Consider the following 20307-nt stretch of genomic DNA (forward strand, 5'->3'; position numbering starts at 1 on the left):
GTACACTGGACATAGGTAACACATAGAGAGGCTTCTCCTCTATGCCCAGGCCCACCCAGATTGACAGCTGGCCCACCCAGTCAGATTCATAAAAAAACATGTTTTTTTATAATAAAATATTTTTAAAGTTTAATTTTCACTAACTAACTGTAATGTGAATAGTTTTGTCTTGGAAATGATTAAAAGTATGTATTAATACTAATAATATTCAACTTCCTCTCTTACGTTTACATTGCTTCCTCTTTTACGTTTACTCTGATTGTTCAGTTGACCGTGACCAGTTGTTCAGTGTGCGCGCTACGATGGCTAAACAGCTAACATTGCCCCGCTTTCTTAAAAAGCCACGTCTGGAAGTCAGTGAAAATAATGAAAGTTTGGACCAGGCCTTGTCTAGAAATCTTATTTATTCACAATAACAGATGATGACGCCACACGCTGACGTGCGGAGAGTCCGAGACAGCGCTGTAATAGTTCGGTGAAGTATATATTTTATGAGACTTTCCAAGATTAAAACGAAGAGGGAAACATTTGTGTGGAACAACATTGTGTATGCCTTCACTGGATATAATAATATAATACAATAGAAGCACACAACTTTACACAACAATATATGTGTATACACCAGTTTACGTAAATCCCCTAATAAGCAGCGTTAGGTTTTGTAATAAAATGATGGATCACCACAACTGGTCCGAGCCAGGTACATGTATGATTCAACTTGAGCTTTCGGTTTGCACTGGACTGTCAACACCCACAGTTAAAAGCTTGCAAATGATAATACAGGCATTTCTTATTACAATTTCTATACTTGGTCCTCCATAGTTGATGGTTATTGGTTAATTCGTTGACTATTGCGGGCACTTGAATGCCTTGCGTGTGTGTATTATAATAACTTGTTTGGCTGTCCGTTGCATTCTCTGGGTAGACAGGTACTTTATTTATTTTCCGTTCGTTTCATGGTCTGCATAGTGATCTCCTCCAGTCCCTGCGAATATTTTGCGTGCGTGTGTGTGTGTGCATGCGTGTTGGTCGTACCCAAATGTTTCGAGCACCCACGAGCAGAAACATAAATCGGCGCCTATGATCGCGAGCCCGGTTGTGTTCCATCCATCTGGCTGCTCATACATAGGTCTAAAACGTGCGGTGATGAGTTTCACTCAGGCCCACCCAGATTTTTCCAGGCCTACCCATCAGCCACTTTCTGTATCCGCCACTGTGTGGAACGTCTCCTTTTGATGGTGGTAGCTATGCTGTCCTGGTTTGTTATTCTCCACAGCTCTTCATTTGTGATTCGGATGGGCCACCACAGCTTGAGGATGTACCGCAGGCATTTGTTGACAAACACCTGGATCTTGCTTGTGAGGTGTGACACTACCTCCCGTATTTATGGCATTGGGAAAGGAGCTCCCCTCAAGAAATTCACAAACAGTGATGACTTCTATGAGCAAGCTAAAGTGTTTGACACATAGTCAGCAGTTGTGTCAGCAGGAGAGAATGCTTTGCTGTGCCTGGACAATGGGAAACCTGGGGAGGGACTCGACTCTCTATCGCTTTTGTGAGAAGGTAGCTATTAGCACTTCTCATGTACAGCCGCAATCTGCCACCTACGTCAGCAGCAGCGAAGTACCACAGTCTTTGTGTGTCCTACCAGGTGCAGCAGTGGAAGGGAACCTCAAATGAACTCCTGCCTCAAGAATGGGGATGGAAAGAGAGTGATGAGGCTTGTCCCTGTCCAAACTCACTTACCACCAGCTCCACAGGAACTCCTCCAGTTCATCAGATGCACCTGCAAGACAGACTGCAGCAGCCTGAGGTGCACATGCAAGAAGCATGGCATTGAGTGCTCTGTTGCATGTAGCAACTGCAAAGGATTGGGGTGTGCAAACTCATCTCAGTCTGCATGTGATGAAGATGATGACGATGAAGATGGTGAAGATGAACCAGACACCTACTGATAAAGTTTTTGATAACGTTTTTGATAAACATGTTTACGTTTTTGTTCAATAGTGCCAACATGTTGATTAGTGCAAATCTACCAGTCACAAATATTTTGAAAGTAACATAAAAGTGATATTTTAATAATATTGTTTTCAATTGTTGTTAATCAATGCCTATATTAATGTTGATTACTGCCAATTTATGTTGCCTTGTATAAAAGCATATTAATTTAGTGATTCGATTAAAGTTTCAACATTTTAAAGCTTTATAATGTCATTTTTGGAAGCAAAAACGTGTTACCAGGTTATGGTAAAAAATATATACTTTCCACCACTTTGATTTCTTAAGACTTTTTATATGTCATATAGGAGACATTTATGAGCAATAAACAGTTGAAAGATTTTCTGTTGCAATTTGTCTGAGGTTCCCCCCTCTTTTCTCACAAAATGCCTGTACTATTAGCTCCAGGTGCATTCCTCTGCTCAACATCACACACATTCAGATAGGACTTAACCCTACAGGTCCATAGAGACAACATGCTGTCATTTGGATTTGAACAGTTATGATGACTTACCTGAACTGCTGCCTTTAAGGCTACTTTTCCGGCTGCCTTTGCTGCTTCCTTTCCGGCTGCCTTTCCGGCTTCCTTTGCTGCTGCCTTTCCGGCTTCCTTTGCTGCTGCCTTTGCGGCTGCCTGTGCTGCTGCCAGTGCTGTCACTGTCACACAGCCTGCCGCCATTCCACCAGCCACCAGTTGTCCAGCCACCCTGGAATCTGCCTACATTAAAATATGAGTTACTGCTTCAAACTGTGTTCTATTTGTCTCAACCGTAAAACTAAATTTCAGGGATCATATATGCATAGAAGAAATGCTTCTTGTGGATGTCATCTGGATTTGACTAAAACTTTAAATCCATGCTCACAGTTTGAAAACTGAAGAAATTAAGAATTGACTGCCTTATTTTGATGTAAAAGTGATCATGATCATTTAGAAACTTACATATCTGCCTGGTGGCATTCCAACTGTGTGAATCCCGAGAAAGGTAAGTACATGTTCAGATGACAGATTTCCGCCTTGTTGTACATGTTCAGATGACAGATTTCCGCCTTGTTGTACATGTTCAGATGACAGATTTCCGCCTTGTTGTACATGTTCAGATGACAGATTTCCGCCTTGTTGTACATGTTCAGATGACAGATTTCCGCCTTGTTGTATCTGATCTGATACAAAAAGAATAAGGATGAATTCAAACATTATGGGCCGGTTTCAGAGACAAGGCTTAAGCCTAGTCCTGGACTAAATCACACTTTCAATGTAAAATCTCCATTGAAGATGTTTTTTAGTCTAGGATTAGGCTTAAGCCTTGTCTGTGAAACCGGCCCTAAAAGTGTAAATGATTAATTTGTAATTTGCAAATAGATTGTACATCCAGAAAATAACTAAAGTCCTGCCCACTACAAATGGATTTGGTATTGGGAGTTTTGTACCCAATTCCTTTGTAAGCATCAATGTTCACCAATCACCATTAGGCAAATGTCCAGCTTTAGACCAATGACACAACTGGCAGTGCATTGTAGAGTCCAACAGAGTGTCATTCAGATTGTTATTCAAATCTGAATGATTTAAGGTTTAAAAAATTATATCTGATGAAGACACTAATAAACTACGGACATTGCACACTTTTTACATTTGAAAAAGCACCTATTAAGTTTTCAGTCAACTCCAGTCCATCTCGATTAGCCATAGCTTGTAGGATGTATCTCATCGCATAACCCTCTGGGCTTTCTGCGTTGAGCTTTTCCTGGAGCGTCTGTATGTCCTTCCCGAGTTCCTCACTCTCCTTGGACATCTCAACTGCTTTTTTCATGGTGCTGCTGGAGTCTAGTGCCTCTACTATGGTTGCACCCACACTAAGTACTGTACCAGCCCCGCCCACTATCGTCCCTGATGCGGCTGCTGCCGCTAGTAGAAGAGGGGCGGCAGCTCCTCCAGAGAAGAGGGTGAGTAAACCTGCCCCTAACACTGTAGCTGAGCCCATTACAGCAGCCATGTTCCCAGTACACTTAGCAACAGTGCAACCCTTTTTAAATGACTCCAGCTCCTCAGCCAGTTCCTCTAACTGCCTGGGAGACTGCTTTTGACATTCAAGCAGGGAGTAGAGCTTCTCACACAGCTTAACTGCAATCTCCATGGTGATTCAGTGAGCAGCGGGCTGAAAAAAATAAAAAGGAACAAGATAGGTAACCATTAGGAGTTAGGAGTTAGGAGTTAGGAGTTAGGAGTTAGGAGTTAGGGGAGATGTGCAAGTAACACTGTGGGGAGCATGCAGCTTCTGGCATGTAGCTGATAATGGTTATCAGCTACAGGACTGTGGTGGAGTGTGGGTGGGGGACTAATTGGGCGCTGGCTGGTGCTAATTATCCCATCACCACCATTGGCATTTAGTTTGTGTGTTTGCTTTTTTCCTAAGCAGTGACCTGGGAGCGAGTGTGAGGAGTCAGTGGGGACGACGAGAGGCAGCGAGCAACGGGCCGAGAGAAACTGAAAGGGTTTGGACCAGTCGCACTGCTACGTTTTGGGACATTATTAGTCTTCTGAATCTTAATCCCATCTTCCAGCACACCTGTGTGTGTGTGTGTGTGTGTGTGTGTGTGTGTGTGTGTGTGTGTGTGTGTGTGTGTGTGTGTGTGTGTGTGTGTGTGTGTGTGTGTGGGGGGGGGGGGGTCACCATCCTGCCCCCCCCCCCCTTTTTATTTGTTAAAGAAAGAAGAGATACAGAATAAACAATATTATGTCTCCGTGTGATCCGACCGTAATGTGGCAACTGCGAACGCGCAGTAGCCTACCTCCGCCAAGTCTTGGCCTTATAAGGTTCTATCTCCGTTTAGGGCAGTTCAGAGATATTGAGCGTCAAAGTGTTTACATTCCATTATGTTTTGTGAGATGGAACCTTTGTATTTTATGAATTACTAACTAAAACATTTCAACATTTAAAAAATAACACCACACAGGCATTACTAAACACCTAATGGATCAGATTAAGTAAAAAAAAAAACAAAACTCAATTTTGACAAAAATGGAGATAGAACCTTATAATTCTAACGTCACGAAGTGTATGCGTTCATTCCCTCTAATCGGGTCGTTAAATTGCGAGACAAATCGGACTGAACTTGAACCTCGGACCACACCTTGAAACACCGGGCAACCGTTATTTCGAAATAAAGATCCTCGATTAGCAAACCACAATACATGAATTGTTATTGTCATGGATGTGCAAAAACCTTACATTAGGAAGTTATATAGAGATATATTGCATGTTTATAATGCAAACTTAAATACGTGCCAAATAAATACGAGAAGACTCACTTTTAGCTGTCGTGCCTCAAGTTTCGAAACTTTACTTTCACTTTCCTTAGCACCTCCTCCCACGCACGCAACCTCCTGTTTTTTCCCGGGATTCTCGCATATTTTACCTTTTCCGCTGTGCTCCCGTTTAAATATTTCCCCGTAAATCTCCCGTATTTCTAACCTTTCCTACAGGCTATGCTTAGCCTGATTCACTGAAAGTGGGTTGGACCAGCTTGACTAGGCTAACTGGTCTAACCCACTTCCAGTGAATGAGGCTAAGCTAGGCTAACGGCGCGCCGTCTCTAGTTTCATAAAGAGAACGGTATGTATCTCCTTGTCTGACTTGGGGTAGTCAGCGTGTTCCTTGAGACTAGCCACGTAGCTAGCTGCTACTGCTACTGTAGGCTACCAGTAGACACTCAACATCACTATTGAAGCATAATATGCAATGTAAATGTGTAAGTGATTTATAAATGAAAATGTGTGTAAGTGATGTGTACATTTAAGTCAATACATATATACATATGTAAATACACATGCAGTAATACGTAAATGAAAGTGAGATGTCAAGTAATGTAGGCCTATGAATAAATGTTCTGAATTGATATGCCCTTTTGTGTTTTCATGTAGCCTATTATAATGCAGGGATGTTCAATGTATTTCACTTTCAACCAGGTATCTGATTCTGACCACCTATGGGACGGCCCAGGATGGGGCGCTGGAAAATGTCCCTTATTTTCAAATCCCAATGTTAACAGGTATGGCACACACACACACACACACACACACACGTACACATACACGTACACGTACACACACACACACACACACACACACACACACACACACACACACACACACACACACACACACATACACATACACATACACATACACATACACATACACATACACATACACATACACATACACATACACACACACACATATACACACACACACACACACACACACATACACATACACATACACATACACACACATCTCCAGAGACCCATCCCACCCTGGGTACGAACACTTTGCTCGGCTGCCCTCGGACAGGCGGTTCAGGACCATGTTCGCAAGGACAAACAGACTGAAGCTCAGCTTCTACCCCAGGGCCATTCAGGCCCTGAACACAGCAAAGACCTAGGTTCTAGGCCCTGGACAATCTAGACAATTTGATGGCAGCTACTAGATTGAAATCAAGTGCAACACTGAAACACAACTGTGAACATTTCAAACCTGCAAACTGCGACACTTTAAATGAATGTGCAATAACACTATGTGCAATATGACAACCCTCGGGTACATAAGGTTCAGAGATAGGAAATGTTAGAATAGGTATAGCATAGCATAGAGCACATACAGCATAGAGTACACACACATACAGCACATACAGCATAGAGTACAGCACAGTGTTTTATTTGTATAGCATAGTATAGTGGATAGTGTACATAGCCTTTATTTATGTAAACCAGCTCTTTTCCCTTCTTGTTTTTAGTTTTTTTTTCCTAGCACCAGGGGAGCCCCCCCCCCTCCCAAATGTCGTTGTTTGGTACCTGTACTATATCAATGACAATAAAGACCATTCATTCATTCATTCATTCATTCAAATGCGCGGGCGATCAGACAACTTTTCGCTTTAAAGTCTAATGCACTTAATATACTAAGTATCGTATATATATATATATATATATATATATATATATATATACTAATCATATATTTATATAGTAAGTTGTGAAGTTTATTCTTATGTTTTATACTATACAGACCTACTAGTTTCGTGTATTGTGAGACGAGTTCGATTTTAACTTTGATTTCTGGCGCGGGAGGGAGATTCATAATGACGGAGTCAGTGATTGGACGGAGTCCCCGTCTTCGTTGATTGGACGAGGTGACATCGACCCGGTAGCCAATGAACGCCTTCAGGGCGAGCTATAAGAACGACACTCCCTCCCGCGCCAGACTATTACAGCGAACTCGTTTCTTTCAGCTTATTCAAAGTCACCCCGCCCGAACTAACCATGTCAGGAAGAGGCAAAACCGGAGGCAAGGCCAGAGCCAAGGCAAAGACCCGTTCTTCTCGCGCTGGACTCCAGTTCCCTGTGGGCCGTGTCCACAGGCTCCTACGCAAGGGCAACTATGCCCAGCGTGTTGGCGCTGGCGCACCGGTCTACCTGGCCGCCGTGCTCGAGTACCTGACGGCTGAGATCCTGGAGTTGGCCGGTAACGCCGCCCGCGACAACAAGAAGTCTCGTATCATCCCCCGCCACCTGCAGCTGGCCGTCCGTAACGACGAGGAGCTGAACAAGCTGCTGGGCGGTGTGACCATCGCTCAGGGCGGTGTGCTGCCCAACATCCAGGCGGTTCTGCTGCCCAAGAAGACCGAGAAGCCCGCCAAAGCAAAGTAAACGTACTAACGCGGCTTCAACTCCTCAACACCCAAAGGCTCTTTTAAGAGCCAACCACTTCTCTCTCCAAAAGTGCAATGCATCACTCCATCCACTGTTTGTCTGCGCTGTGAGTGCCTCGTGTTGTGAAGTGTGCTCATTCTAATTTCATATGCACGTACATGAGACAGAAAACGCACCCACAAAGCACGGTTAAACACAAACGTTCCTCGTGATGTGACCGCTTCAGCATTCAAAATAATATTCAGTTCTTCATAAGGTTTTAAAAATCATCCATGTGTAGTGAACCAAAAGGTTTTCCATATGCAATGTACGTTTGTTTGGTTAATTATGAAGCTACAGATACATGATAGGGTAAATAAGTGCAATGTGCACAATAACAGCATCTGCACACTCAAACACAAAAACCGTTATCTTTATTTACCTGTATACTAGGCCTATATGTACACAGCTCTTTAGTCGTAGATTAATTGTTTTTATTATTATTATTTGTTTTATCTTTACACTTGCTTTGGCAATGTAAACGTTTGCTTCCAATGCCAATAAAGTCCCTTAAAATTGAAAATTAAAGGATAGATTATCTTTAACAAAGCCAGCTGTTTTGGGGAGGGGACAAAGAAAGGGTTTGAATTTTTGGCGGCAAAGGCGTGGACGGGACTCGTGTCCAATGGCAGCCGGAGAAGGAGTTGACAACGATCCAATGAGCTCGTCTATAGACACCACCCAATCGGAACACGACATGGGCTTTATAAACTGAACTCTGAGACCTTTTTAAGATCATCTAAACTCCAACTGAACATAGGAAGTCAGCACCATGGCCAGAACCAAGCAAACCGCTCGTAAATCCACCGGAGGTAAAGCCCCCAGGAAGCAGCTCGCTACCAAGGCTGCACGTAAAAGCGCCCCGGCGACCGGCGGCGTGAAGAAGCCTCACCGCTACAGGCCCGGCACCGTGGCTCTGAGGGAGATCCGTCGTTACCAGAAGTCCACCGAGCTGCTGATCCGCAAGCTGCCCTTCCAGCGCCTGGTGAGAGAAATCGCCCAGGATTTCAAGACCGACCTGCGGTTCCAGAGCTCTGCTGTGATGGCCCTGCAGGAGGCTAGCGAGGCCTACCTGGTCGGTCTGTTCGAGGACACCAACCTGTGCGCCATCCACGCCAAGAGGGTCACCATCATGCCCAAAGACATCCAGCTGGCCCGTCGCATCCGTGGAGAGCGCGCCTAAGATGACCACACTGATCTAAGTGTAAATCCCCAAAGGCTCTTTTAAGAGCCACCTCAATATTTCCCCGAGAGGCGTGTTTCCATGAATCTTCATTACACATCATGACTTAAATGAGTTGTCTTCAAGGACGTTGACCATTGGTTGTAGGGTTAGTGTGGTTAAAAAATTAAGATGCAATTCTTTTATTTTTTAACTGCAGGAATTCATAAACAAGTGAAAGGGAAACACAAGCAATCAAACTGGACCACTACCTGTCACACAGATTTGGCCAGCCTAATGGCTGTTTGAGAGATCAGATGACTTCTCATTATATATCCTTTGAACATATTTTAATCTAGAATCCTAAACAATGCGTGTGGATAGTGTAGTTCGACCTTTTTTAAAATGTGTATTAATCCTTTATTTAACCAGGGTAGTCATAGTGAGACAGTAGCCTCTTTTTCAAATGAGCCCTGGCCAAGAATAGCAGCATCATGTCGTTAAAAAAAGACACCACTCCCTTAGCACCGTTGATGGAATACCCCCCCTGTAGTGTTAACATAGCTGCAGTTTTATATTGCTGTTTTGGACAGTTTATACAATTTTCTACCACAAAAAGAATTCTAAAAAAGAACACTTGATTGAAAGCATTCTCCTGACCAAGACTGACAAAGACCCTTGATTAGTAAACCACATTACAGGAATTGTTCTCATGGAAGATATGCAAAAACCTTTAATTAAGAAGATCCAAAAAGTCAGGACTGTTGCCATTATAACTGATATAAACATGCACGTTTATAATGCATACTCAAAGACGTGCCATATAAACATGACACTTTCCACGCCTCTCATTACTGTCACTTATTCATGTGTGAAGTTAGAAGTTATAGGAATATAAATATAAGAATATATTTTTTAACAAAGGAAGAATGAAAGGAAGTTAGAAAGAAAAAAACTGCAGAGAATATTACAACCCTACTACCATTGTATCAATCAATCGTGAATACATTTAGAAGACTCACTTGTAGCTGTTGCTCCTGGATACATCTTGTCTATCTGCCTGTAACAACCGTAGCTGCCACTTGAATTCCAGGGCCTTGAAGCACCCTCCTTCGTCTTTCACTAAAAGCTCTTCCGCACAAACACACACACTCTCTCACACACACACTTTCTCACATGGCTGTACGATCCTGCTGTTTGAGTTTGATGTCTGGCCCCATCTGTTGTCATGACTACCATGGGGAAAACATTCTCCCACAAGATGCCATCTTTGTCTTCATATCTTCTAAAAACATTTTTTAATCTAAAATAATCATAGAATGCAACACAGAATTATTCAGTAACATTACACATATGACATGTGGTCAGATGATACTATATCAATTATGACATTAATTGAATAATTCTTGAAACTGAAATACACTGAAAGAGTATAATACAATTACAATCGATCACTACAGTAGATCAACCATGTTCCTCATAGCAAGCTCCCATTTCTTCATCCCATCTTTCACCATCAGAAGCCATTATGTAAGTACTTTTTAAATCAAATCAAAGTTTATTTGCCATGTACATTGTACATTTGCCATGTACATTGTACCTTTGCCATGTACATTGAATACAAATGATGCAATGAAATACTTGGGGCAAGCTAGTGTTGTTGAATTAATCGAACCCCATGTAGATATGTAATTAGAATGAGCACAGGAGTACTGACCCAGTGTATACCTTCTTGGTTTATTAGAGAACTTCAGCAGAGTTACATGTTATCAGCCAAGCAAGCTAACCCTTTCACAATCTCTCTTCATTCCATTATATTCCCAAACATCTCCCCACCCCCCCCTCCTCCTCTCTCCTGCCAGTGACCTTGGTCTTCCAGTAGAGACAGTTTCTTTACAGGATAGGCCTTCTCCTTTTTGCCAACCATTGTAAGCACAGAGATTTCTCAGAATTGTTCATTAAGTTTTTCTACTTCACTAGCTCCACAACAATGCAGCAACAACGGAATATAATAATAATAATATAGTTGAAGAGAAATGTTATCTACCAGTGGCGTGGTGCTCACCTACCACCGGCGGTGACCTACCACCGGCGGTTCCCTGGAGAGTTCGCCACACCAAACATTGATCTGAAAATACTGTACAGCACTGACCCTTGGTTTACAATGTCATCTGTCGTGGTCATTGCAGTGTGGTCAATTGTGCAGGCATACTGATGTGTCAAATCATACTGGTTCACATGATTGTTTCCTCTGTTGAGACAGGCTGAAAGATGGATGGTGGCTCTGTTTGTAGTAAACATGAGAACCACTGACAAGGCAAGAGTGAGAACAAAGAGTGGAACCTGAGGGAAGTTCTGAGAGTCTGCACCCACTGGGACAAGATATGGGAGCAGTATGCGCTTGAACTCAGCGTTACTCTGAAGACTCTGAAAATCTTGCCACACTGCTTCATCCTTGCGTACGGGACCCAGCCAGATGTTTGGGATCATTCCAGCACGACTCATGAAATTCCAGTAAGGGGGGAGTTGATGAGGCTGATGGCTGTGCCTATAGCCGTGCTCAGGACAGGATCTAGGGTTACAGATGAAAGCCCTGTCAGAAGGTTGGATACAGTCGGCTGCAATGCCATAGGCCACCTTAGCATCAATGCCGCAGTTCCAGGGAGAGTAAAGAATTACATCTTTGATGGAGGGCAGAGGCATGAGACAGCGGGCTGGCAGGACATGGCTTGTGATCTCCCCGTGCGCCACAATGACAATGTCAATGTCTTCAGACTGAATCTTCTTCTTCTTCTTCTCCTCGTTTATCTCCTTGAGCAGTTTCTCATAGAAACACTGCACAAGGTTGAGGAACACTGCCTGTTCTGGAATGTTCTCCAACCATTGCAGCACAGTTTCATCTGTACAGTGTTGCCTCACATAGCTCACTATCTTTCTCCCTCTCTCTATGTCAGAGAGGGAGTACTTGTTGAGGTTTTCAATGCAGCTCTTCACTTCAAAAATCACCTTGATCATCTGCCTGTGGGATAAGGTGACGAGGAGGAAACAACTTAATCACATGACATTGACAACACCACAAACATGCTAGCTGGAAATACTTCCAATATGTTATTGTCCATATCAATAACCGTTCATGGGTCTTATATGTGGGACTTCCTACACTGATACTAAATGATAGTTCTGATCATAATGAAGAAGAATAAATAAATAACAATTTACAGTGCCTACAGGAAGCGTTTTGTTTTATTACGTAAATATTCTCAGCTTTAATTCCATGTTTTATTTTTTTCTGATTGGTTTCACCATTTAGAAATTACATTACCCTTTTTACACAGTCCCACTAGTTCAGGGAATCAGTAGTATTGGAAAATTGGCTTGACTGGTTAGTTGGGTGTGTTCCATCATAATTTGTGCTGGCATAAGAGAGCTGTCAATGTCTAGCCTTTATTTTATAGTTCTACTGCAAGTCAAGGGAGCCATTATTGGGAATGACATTTTGAAAGAGAAAGAGAAATCAGTGGCTTACTGGATAGCATCAAGGTTTCTCTGTAAGTCCCCAGTAGCTTCCCTCATGGTCTTGGCTGTATCTCTCAATGAAGAGCTGGCCGCAGTCACATTATTGTTTTGGACCATTTCCTTATGACTCTCCATCATCGCAGGAAGAGCCAGTGCCAGTCCTAGAAATGCACCACCCACCTGAACATAACAGATAGGACTTATAGTACAGGCATTATACAAAATGACCTCAGACAAATTGCAACAGAAACTCTTTCAACTGTCCTAGTCTCATGGATATGTCCTTCATAACATATCAAAAGTCTTAAGAAATCCAAGTGGTGGAAAGTATTGAAAAATACTGAAACTGGTGATGCCACAATTTCCCATTGACGCCCATGTTAAATAATGTTTTTATGCATGTCTTCTTGTCTGATGTCCACACAAAGTGTTCAATACTGTCCACAATCACCCAGAAACTGTTTTACATGAGACATGGAGTTGGATGCAGTACTATTTTGTGTAAAAGGAAATTCTTAACACATAGATGCATACAGGTAAGTGGGTCAAGATGAACCAGTGGGTTCGTTTTCTTGCAATATATTTGTAGTGAAAGGTTTTTATCATTTCATATTCCAGGTATTCCTAAAAATATATATCAGACCATCTAACTAACCCATTAAAAAAAACGTACACTTTTTAAGTATTTTTTGTATTACTAGCCTTCCATAAGAGGGTCAAAGATACCTGCATGCATCTGATCTGGATGAAGTTGCTGTCCTCTATGCACAGTTGATGGAGGGATCAGTGTCTGCAGAGAAGGCTTGCAATGCTGATGTGATACTCAGAATAAAGGAACAACTCAAAAGCAAAAGTGAATACTTAAAATCCTGTAGCAGGACAGCTTCCCTCTGGTTGCAGTACATGGATATGGTGGACATACTTCGCAAGTTTCTGAGAGCTGAACGTACTGGCAATTAGGCACTGCACCTTGAGGCAATATCAGAAATGCTTCCTTTCATGGCAGCATCTGGCCAGAATCTCTACACGAAATCGGATCTATGTGCAGCGGATGTGCAAGCCCCATTTACATTTTAAAAATGTTTTGTTGAAAATTGGCATTTAGCAGACACCTTATTCCAAAGCGACTTACAATCAATACATTTGACTAAGCAAGTGAATCATCAATCCACCAGTCGTAGCAGGAAGAATAATCCAGCTCAGGCCCGGGGCCATTGATAGAAGGAAAGACCTTTTTTTAAATATATATATATATCTATATATATCTATATATAGATATATATATACGGTACTGTATATAGACACTGGAGAAACAGAGAAACAGTACAAGGGGGTCAAAAGAGGTTTTTAGGGGACACAGACACAAAACATATTTCAGAATAAAAGTCCGAAAAATGTAATTTTAGAATAAAAGTCCGAAAAATAAAATTTCAGAATAAAAGTCTGAAAAAAATAATTTCAGAATAAAAGTCTGAAGAAAAATATTTCAGAATAAAGTCCCCAAAAAATAATTTCAGAATAAAAGTCTAGGAAAACATATTTCTGAATAAAAGTCAGAAAAATCTAATTTCAGAATAAAAGTGGATGGTGGAGTATTGGTTCAGCGCATCCCATGGACACGTGGATCCACATACAAGGACAGCTACAAGCTGTACAGCGAGTATGTCACAAGGAAGTATGGAGAGGCAGTTGTTGTGTTCAACGGTTATCAGGGCACATCCACAAAAGACATGACACACCGCAGGCGAGCAGGTGGGAGGACTGGAGCAGCCGTAACCATGGATGAAGACATGCCTATTACGATGAATAAAGACCTGTTCCTTTCAAACAACACAAACAAGCAGCAGTTCATCAACATGCTCAGTGGTCACCTACAGAAGAACTGTCAGACGTACCATGCTCCAGGTGATGCTGATCTCCTCATTGTGCAAACAGCAGTGCAGTCTGCCACAGTAACAAACACTGTGTTCATTGGTGATGATACAGATCTGCTCGTCCTCCTCATATACCAAACCAACCTCAAGTCACATGACCGCTTCTTCAAACCTGAGGCGAAGAAGAGCATGAAGAAGCCACGTGTCTAGAACATCAAGGCCGCCAAGCAGCAGCTGGGGCCCAGTGTTTGCCCTCACATCCTCTTCGTCCATGCAATAGCTGGGTGTGACACTAGTTAGTTAGTCCTCTTCACCCCGTTGAGGGGCATAGGGCGTCCACCAGAGCTCTCCATCTCACTCTCTTTTGGGCCTGGGCCTTTGTTTCTTGCCAGCTCACCCCGATGTTCTTCAGGTCTTGGAGTGTGGAACGTCTCCTTTTGATGGTGGTAGCTATGCTGTCCTGGTTTGTTATTCTCCACAGCTCTTCATTTGTGATTCGGATGGGCCACCACAGCTTGAGGATGTACCGCAGGCATTTGTTGACAAACACCTGGATCTTGCTTGTGAGGTGTGACACTACCTCCCGTATTTATGGCATTGGGAAAGGAGCTCCCCTCAAGAAATTCACAAACAGTGATGACTTCTATGAGCAAGCTAAAGTGTTTGACACATAGTCAGCAGTTGTGTCAGCAGGAGAGAATGCTTTGCTGTGCCTGGACAATGGGAAACCTGGGGAGGGACTCGACTCTCTATCGCTTTTGTGAGAAGGTAGCTATTAGCACTTCTCATGTACATCCCGCAATCTGCCACCTACGTCAGCAGCAGCGGAGTACCACAGTCTTTGTGTGTCCTACCAGGTGCAGCAGTGGAAGGGAATCTCAAATGAACTCCTGCCACAAGAATGGGGATGGAAAGAGAGTGATGAGGCTTGTCCCTATCCAAACTCACTTACCACCAGCTCCACAGGAACTCCTCCAGTTCATCAGATGCACCTGCAAGACAGACTGCAGCAGCCTGAGGTGCACATGCAAGAAGCATGGCATTGAGTGCTCTGTTGCATGTAGCAACTGCAAAGGATTGGGGTGTGCAAACTCATCTCAGTCTGCATGTGATGAAGATGATGACGATGAAGATGGTGAAGATGAACCAGACACCTACTGATAAAGTTTTTGATAAAGTTTTTGATAAACATGTTTACGTTTTTGTTCAATAGTGCCAACATGTTGATTAGTGCAAATCTACCAGTCACAAATATTTTGAAAGTAACATAAAAGTGATATTTTAATAATATTGTTTTCAATTGTTGTTAATCAATGCCTATATTAATGTTGATTACTGCCAATTTATGTTGCCTTCTATAAAAGCATATTAATTTAGTGATTCGATTAAAGTTTCAACATTTTAAAGCTTTAATGTCATTTTTGGAAGCAAAAACGTGTTACCAGGTTATGGTAAAAAATATATACTTTCCACCACTTTGATTTCTTAAGACTTTTTATATGTCATATAGGAGACATTTATGAGCAATAAACAGTTGAAAGATTTTCTGTTGCAATTTGTCTGAGGTTCCCCCCTCTTTTCTCACAAAATGCCTGTACTATTAGCTCCAGGTGCATTCCTCTGCTCAACATCACACACATTCAGATAGGACTTAACCCTACAGGTCCATAGAGACAACATGCTGTCATTTGGATTTGAACAGTTATGATGACTTACCTGAACTGCTGCCTTTAAGGCTACTTTTCCGGCTGCCTTTGCTGCTTCCTTTCCGGCTGCCTTTCCGGCTTCCTTTGCTGCTGCCTTTCCGGCTGCCTTTCCGGCTGCCTTTGCGGCTGCCTGTGCTGCTGCCTGTGCTGTCACTGTCACACAGCCTGCCACCATTCCACCAGCCACCAGTTGTCCAGCCACCCTGGAATCTGCCTACATTAAAATATGAGTTACTGCTTCAAACTGTGTTCTATTTGTCTCAACCGTAAAACTACATTTCAGGGATCATATATGCATAGAAGAAATGCTTCTTGTGGATGTCATCTGGATTTGACTAAAACTTTAAATCCATGCTCACAGTTTGAAAACTGAAGAAATTAAGAATTGACTGCCTTATTTTGATGTAAAAGTGATCATGATCATTTAGAAACTTACATATCTGCCTGGTGGCATTCCAACTGTGTGAATCCCGAGAAAGGTAAGTACATGTTCAGATGACAGATTTCCGCCTTGTTGTACATGTTCAGATGACAGATTTCCGCCTTGTTGTACATGTTCAGATGACAGATTTCCGCCTTGTTGTACATGTTCAGATGACAGATTTCCGCCTTGTTGTACATGTTCAGATGACAGATTTCCGCCTTGTTGTACATGTTCAGATGACAGATTTCCGCCTTGTTGTATCTGATCTGATACAAAAAGAATAAGGATGAATTCAAACATTATGGGCCGGTTTCAGAGACAAGGCTTAAGCCTAGTCCTGGACTAAATCACACTTTCAATGTAAAATCTCCATTGAAGATGTTTTTTAGTCTAGGATTAGGCTTAAGCCTTGTCTGTGAAACCGGCCCTAAAAGTGTAAATGATTAATTTGTGATTTGCAAATAGATTGTACATCCAGAAAATAACTAAAGTCCTGCCCACTACAAATGGATTTGATATTGGGAGTTTTGTACCCAATTCCTTTGTAAGCATCAATGTTCACCAATCACCATTAGGCAAATGTCCAGCTTTAGACCAATGACACAACTGGCAGTGCATTGTAGAGTCCAACAGAGTGTCATTCAGATTGTTATTCAAATCTGAATGATTTAAGGTTTAAAAAATTATATCGGATGAAGACACTAATAAACTACTGACATTGCACACTTTTTACATTTGAAAAAGCACCTATTAAGTTTTCAGTCAACTCCAGTCCATCTCGTTTAGCCATAGCTTGTAGGATGTATCTCATCGCATAACCCTCTGGGCTTTCTGCGTTGAGCTTTTCCTGGAGCGTCTGTATGTCCTTCCCGAGTTCCTCACTCTCCTTGGACATCTCAACTGCTTTTTTCATGGTGCTGCTGGAGTCTAGTGCCTCTGCTATGGTTGCGCCCACACTAAGTACTGTACCAGCCCCGCCCACTATCGTCCCTGATGCGGCTGCTGCCGCTAGTAGAAGAGGGGCGGCAGCTCCTCCAGAGAAGAGGGTGAGTAAACCTGCCCCTAACACTGTAGCTGAGCCCATTACAGCAGCCATGTTCCCAGTACACTTAGCAACAGTGCAACCCTTTTTAAATGACTCCAGCTCCTCAGCCAGTTCCTCTAACTGCCTGGGAGACTGCTTTTGACATTCAAGCAGGGAGTAGAGCTTCTCACACAGCTTAACTGCAATCTCCATGGTGATTCAGTGAGCAGCGGGCTGAAAAAAATCAAAAGGAACAAGATAGGTAACCATTAGGAGTTAGGAGTTAGGAGTTAGGAGTTAGGAGTTAGGAGTTAGGGGAGATGTGCAAGCAACACTGTGGGGAGCATGCAGCTTCTGGCATGTAGCTGATAAGGTTATCAGCTACAGGACTGTGGTGGAGTGTGGGTGGGGGACTAATTGGGCGCTGGCTGGTGCTAATTATCCCATCACCACCATTGGCATTTAGTTTGTGTGTTTGCTTTTTTCCTGAGCAGTGACCTGGGAGCGAGTGTGAGGAGTCAGTGGGGACGACGAGAGGCAGCGAGCAACGGGCCGAGAGAAACTGAAAGGGTTTGGACCAGTCGCACTGCTACGTTTTGGGACATTATTAGTCTTCTGAATCTTAATCCCATCTTCCAGCACACCTGTGTGTGTGTGTGTGTGTGTGTGTGCGTGTGTGTGTGTGTGTGTGTGTGTGTGTGTGTGTGTGTGTGTGTGTGTGTGTGGGTCACCATCCTGCCCCCCTCCCCCTTTTATTTGTTAAAGAAAGAAGAGATACAGAATAAACAATATTATGTCTCCGTGTGATCCGACCGTAATGTGGCAACTGCGAACGCGCAGTAGCCTACCTCCGCCAAGTCTTGGCCTTATAAGGTTCTATCTCCGTTTAGGGCAGTTCAGAGATATTGAGCGTCAAAGTGTTTACATTCCATTATGTTTTGTGACATGGAACCTTTGTATTTTATGAATTACTAACTAAAACATTTCAACATTTTAAAAATAACACCACACAGGCATTACTAAACACCTAATGGATCAGATTATGTAAAAAAAAAAAAAAAAAAACTCAATTTTGACAAAAATGGAGATAGAACCTTATAATTCTAACGTCACGAAGTGTATGCGTTCATTCCCTCTAATCGGGTCGTTAAATTGCGAGACAAATCGGACTGAACTTGAACCTCGGGCCACACCTTGAAACACCGGGCAACCGTTATTTCGAAATAAAGATCCTCGATTAGCAAACCACAATACATGAATTGTTATTGTCATGGATGTGCAAAAACCTTACATTAGGAAGTTATATAGAGATATAAACATGCATGTTTATAATGCAAACTTAAATACGTGCCAAATAAATACGAGAAGACTCACTTTTAGCTGTCGTGCCTCAAGTTTCACAAGTTTCGAAACTTTACTTTCACTTTCCTTAGCACCTCCTCCCACGCACGCAACCTCCTGTTTTTTCCCGGGATTCTCGCATATTTTACCTTTTCCGCTGTGCTCCCGTTTAAATATTTCCCCGTAAATCTCCCGTATTTCTAACCTTTCCTACAGGCTATGCTTAGCCTGATTCACTGAAAGTGGGTTGGACCAGCTTGACTAGGCTAACTGGTCTAACCCACTTCCAGTGAATGAGGCTAAGCTAGGCTAACGGCGCGCCGTCTCTAGTTTCATAAAGAGAACGGTATGTATCTCCTTGTCTGACTTGGGGTAGTCAGCGTGTTCCTTGAGACTAGCCACGTAGCTAGCTGCTACTGCTACTGTAGGCTACCAGTAGACACTCAAAATCACTATTGAAGCATAATATGCAATGTAAATGTGTAAGTGATTTATAAATGAAAATGTGTGTAAGTGATGTGTACATTTAAGTCAATACATATATACATATGTAAATAAACATGCAGTAATACGTAAATGAAAGTGAGGTGTCAAGTAATGTAGGCCTATGAATACATGTTCTGAATTGATATGCCCTTTTGTGTTTTCATGTAGCCTATTATAATGCAGGGATGTTCAATGTATTTCACTTTCAACCAGGTATCTGATTCTGACCACCTATGGGACGGCCCAGGATAGGGCGCTGGAAAATGTCCCTTATTTTCAAATCCCAATGTTAACAGGTATGGCACACACACACACACACACACGCACACGCACACGTACACGTACACGTACACGTACACGTACACACACACACACACACACACACACACACACACACACACATACACATACACATACACACACATCTCCAGAGACCCATCCCACCCTGGGTACGAACACTTTGCTCGGCTGCCCTCGGACAGGCGGTTCAGGACCATGTTCGCAAGGACAAACAGACTGAAGCACAGCTTCTACCCCAGGGCCATCCAGGCCCTGAACACAGCAAAGACCTAGGTTCTAATCTAGGCCCTGGACAATCTAGACAATTTGATGGCAGCTACTAGATTGAAATCAAGTGCAACACTGAAACACAACTGTGAACATTTCAAACCTGCAAACTGCGACACTTTAAATGAATGTGCAATAACACTATGTGCAATATGACAACCCTCGGGTACATAAGGTTCAGAGATAGGAAATGTTAGAATAGGTATAGCATAGCATAGAGTACAGCACAGTGTTTCATTTGTATAGTATAGTATAGTGGATAGCCCCCATCACCATCAAGGGGGTGGAAGTCGAGAGGGTGGACTCCTACAGGTACCTGGGAGTACAAATTAATAACAAACTGGACTGGACTGACAACACCGAGGCTCTTCTCAGGAAAGGGCAGAGCAGACTGTTTTTCCTGAGAAGGCTGAGGTCTTTCGGTGTCTGCAACAAGCTGCTGCAAATGTTTTATCAGTCGG

At 42.7% G+C, this 20307-nt stretch overlaps 3 protein-coding genes across 3 annotated transcripts; 2 read left to right on the forward strand and 1 right to left on the reverse strand.

Moving 5' to 3' along the window:
• Positions 1–7317: 7317 nt before the first annotated feature.
• LOC308174682 (histone H2A-like) lies at positions 7318–7704 on the forward strand (the record flags this gene model as incomplete). The annotated part of the gene is made up of 1 exon (XM_080549786.1): positions 7318–7704. One exon carries the CDS (start codon positions 7318–7320, stop codon positions 7702–7704), a length of 387 nt encoding a protein of 128 aa, XP_080405912.1.
• An 814-nt stretch (positions 7705–8518) lies between these two features.
• On the forward strand, positions 8519–8929 carry LOC308174681 (histone H3.2; the record flags this gene model as incomplete). Its single annotated transcript, XM_080549785.1, has 1 exon — positions 8519–8929. The coding sequence occupies one exon, from the start codon at positions 8519–8521 to the stop codon at positions 8927–8929; it is 411 nt and encodes a 136-aa protein (XP_080405911.1).
• A 1889-nt stretch (positions 8930–10818) lies between these two features.
• LOC308174679 (uncharacterized protein) lies at positions 10819–16566 on the reverse strand. The gene is made up of 4 exons (XM_080549783.1): positions 16441–16566; positions 16015–16218; positions 12435–12604; positions 10819–11927 (listed from the first exon to the last, which is right to left on the reverse strand). Exons 1-4 carry the CDS (start codon positions 16456–16458, stop codon positions 10991–10993), a joined length of 1329 nt encoding a protein of 442 aa, XP_080405909.1. The 5' UTR covers positions 16459–16566; the 3' UTR covers positions 10819–10990.
• Positions 16567–20307: the final 3741 nt, after the last annotated feature.

This window comes from Nansenia antarctica (genome assembly GCF_963989245.1).
Source record: "Nansenia antarctica genome assembly, chromosome: 20".
In the NCBI taxonomy this organism is placed as follows: Eukaryota; Metazoa; Chordata; class Actinopteri; order Argentiniformes; family Microstomatidae; genus Nansenia; species Nansenia antarctica.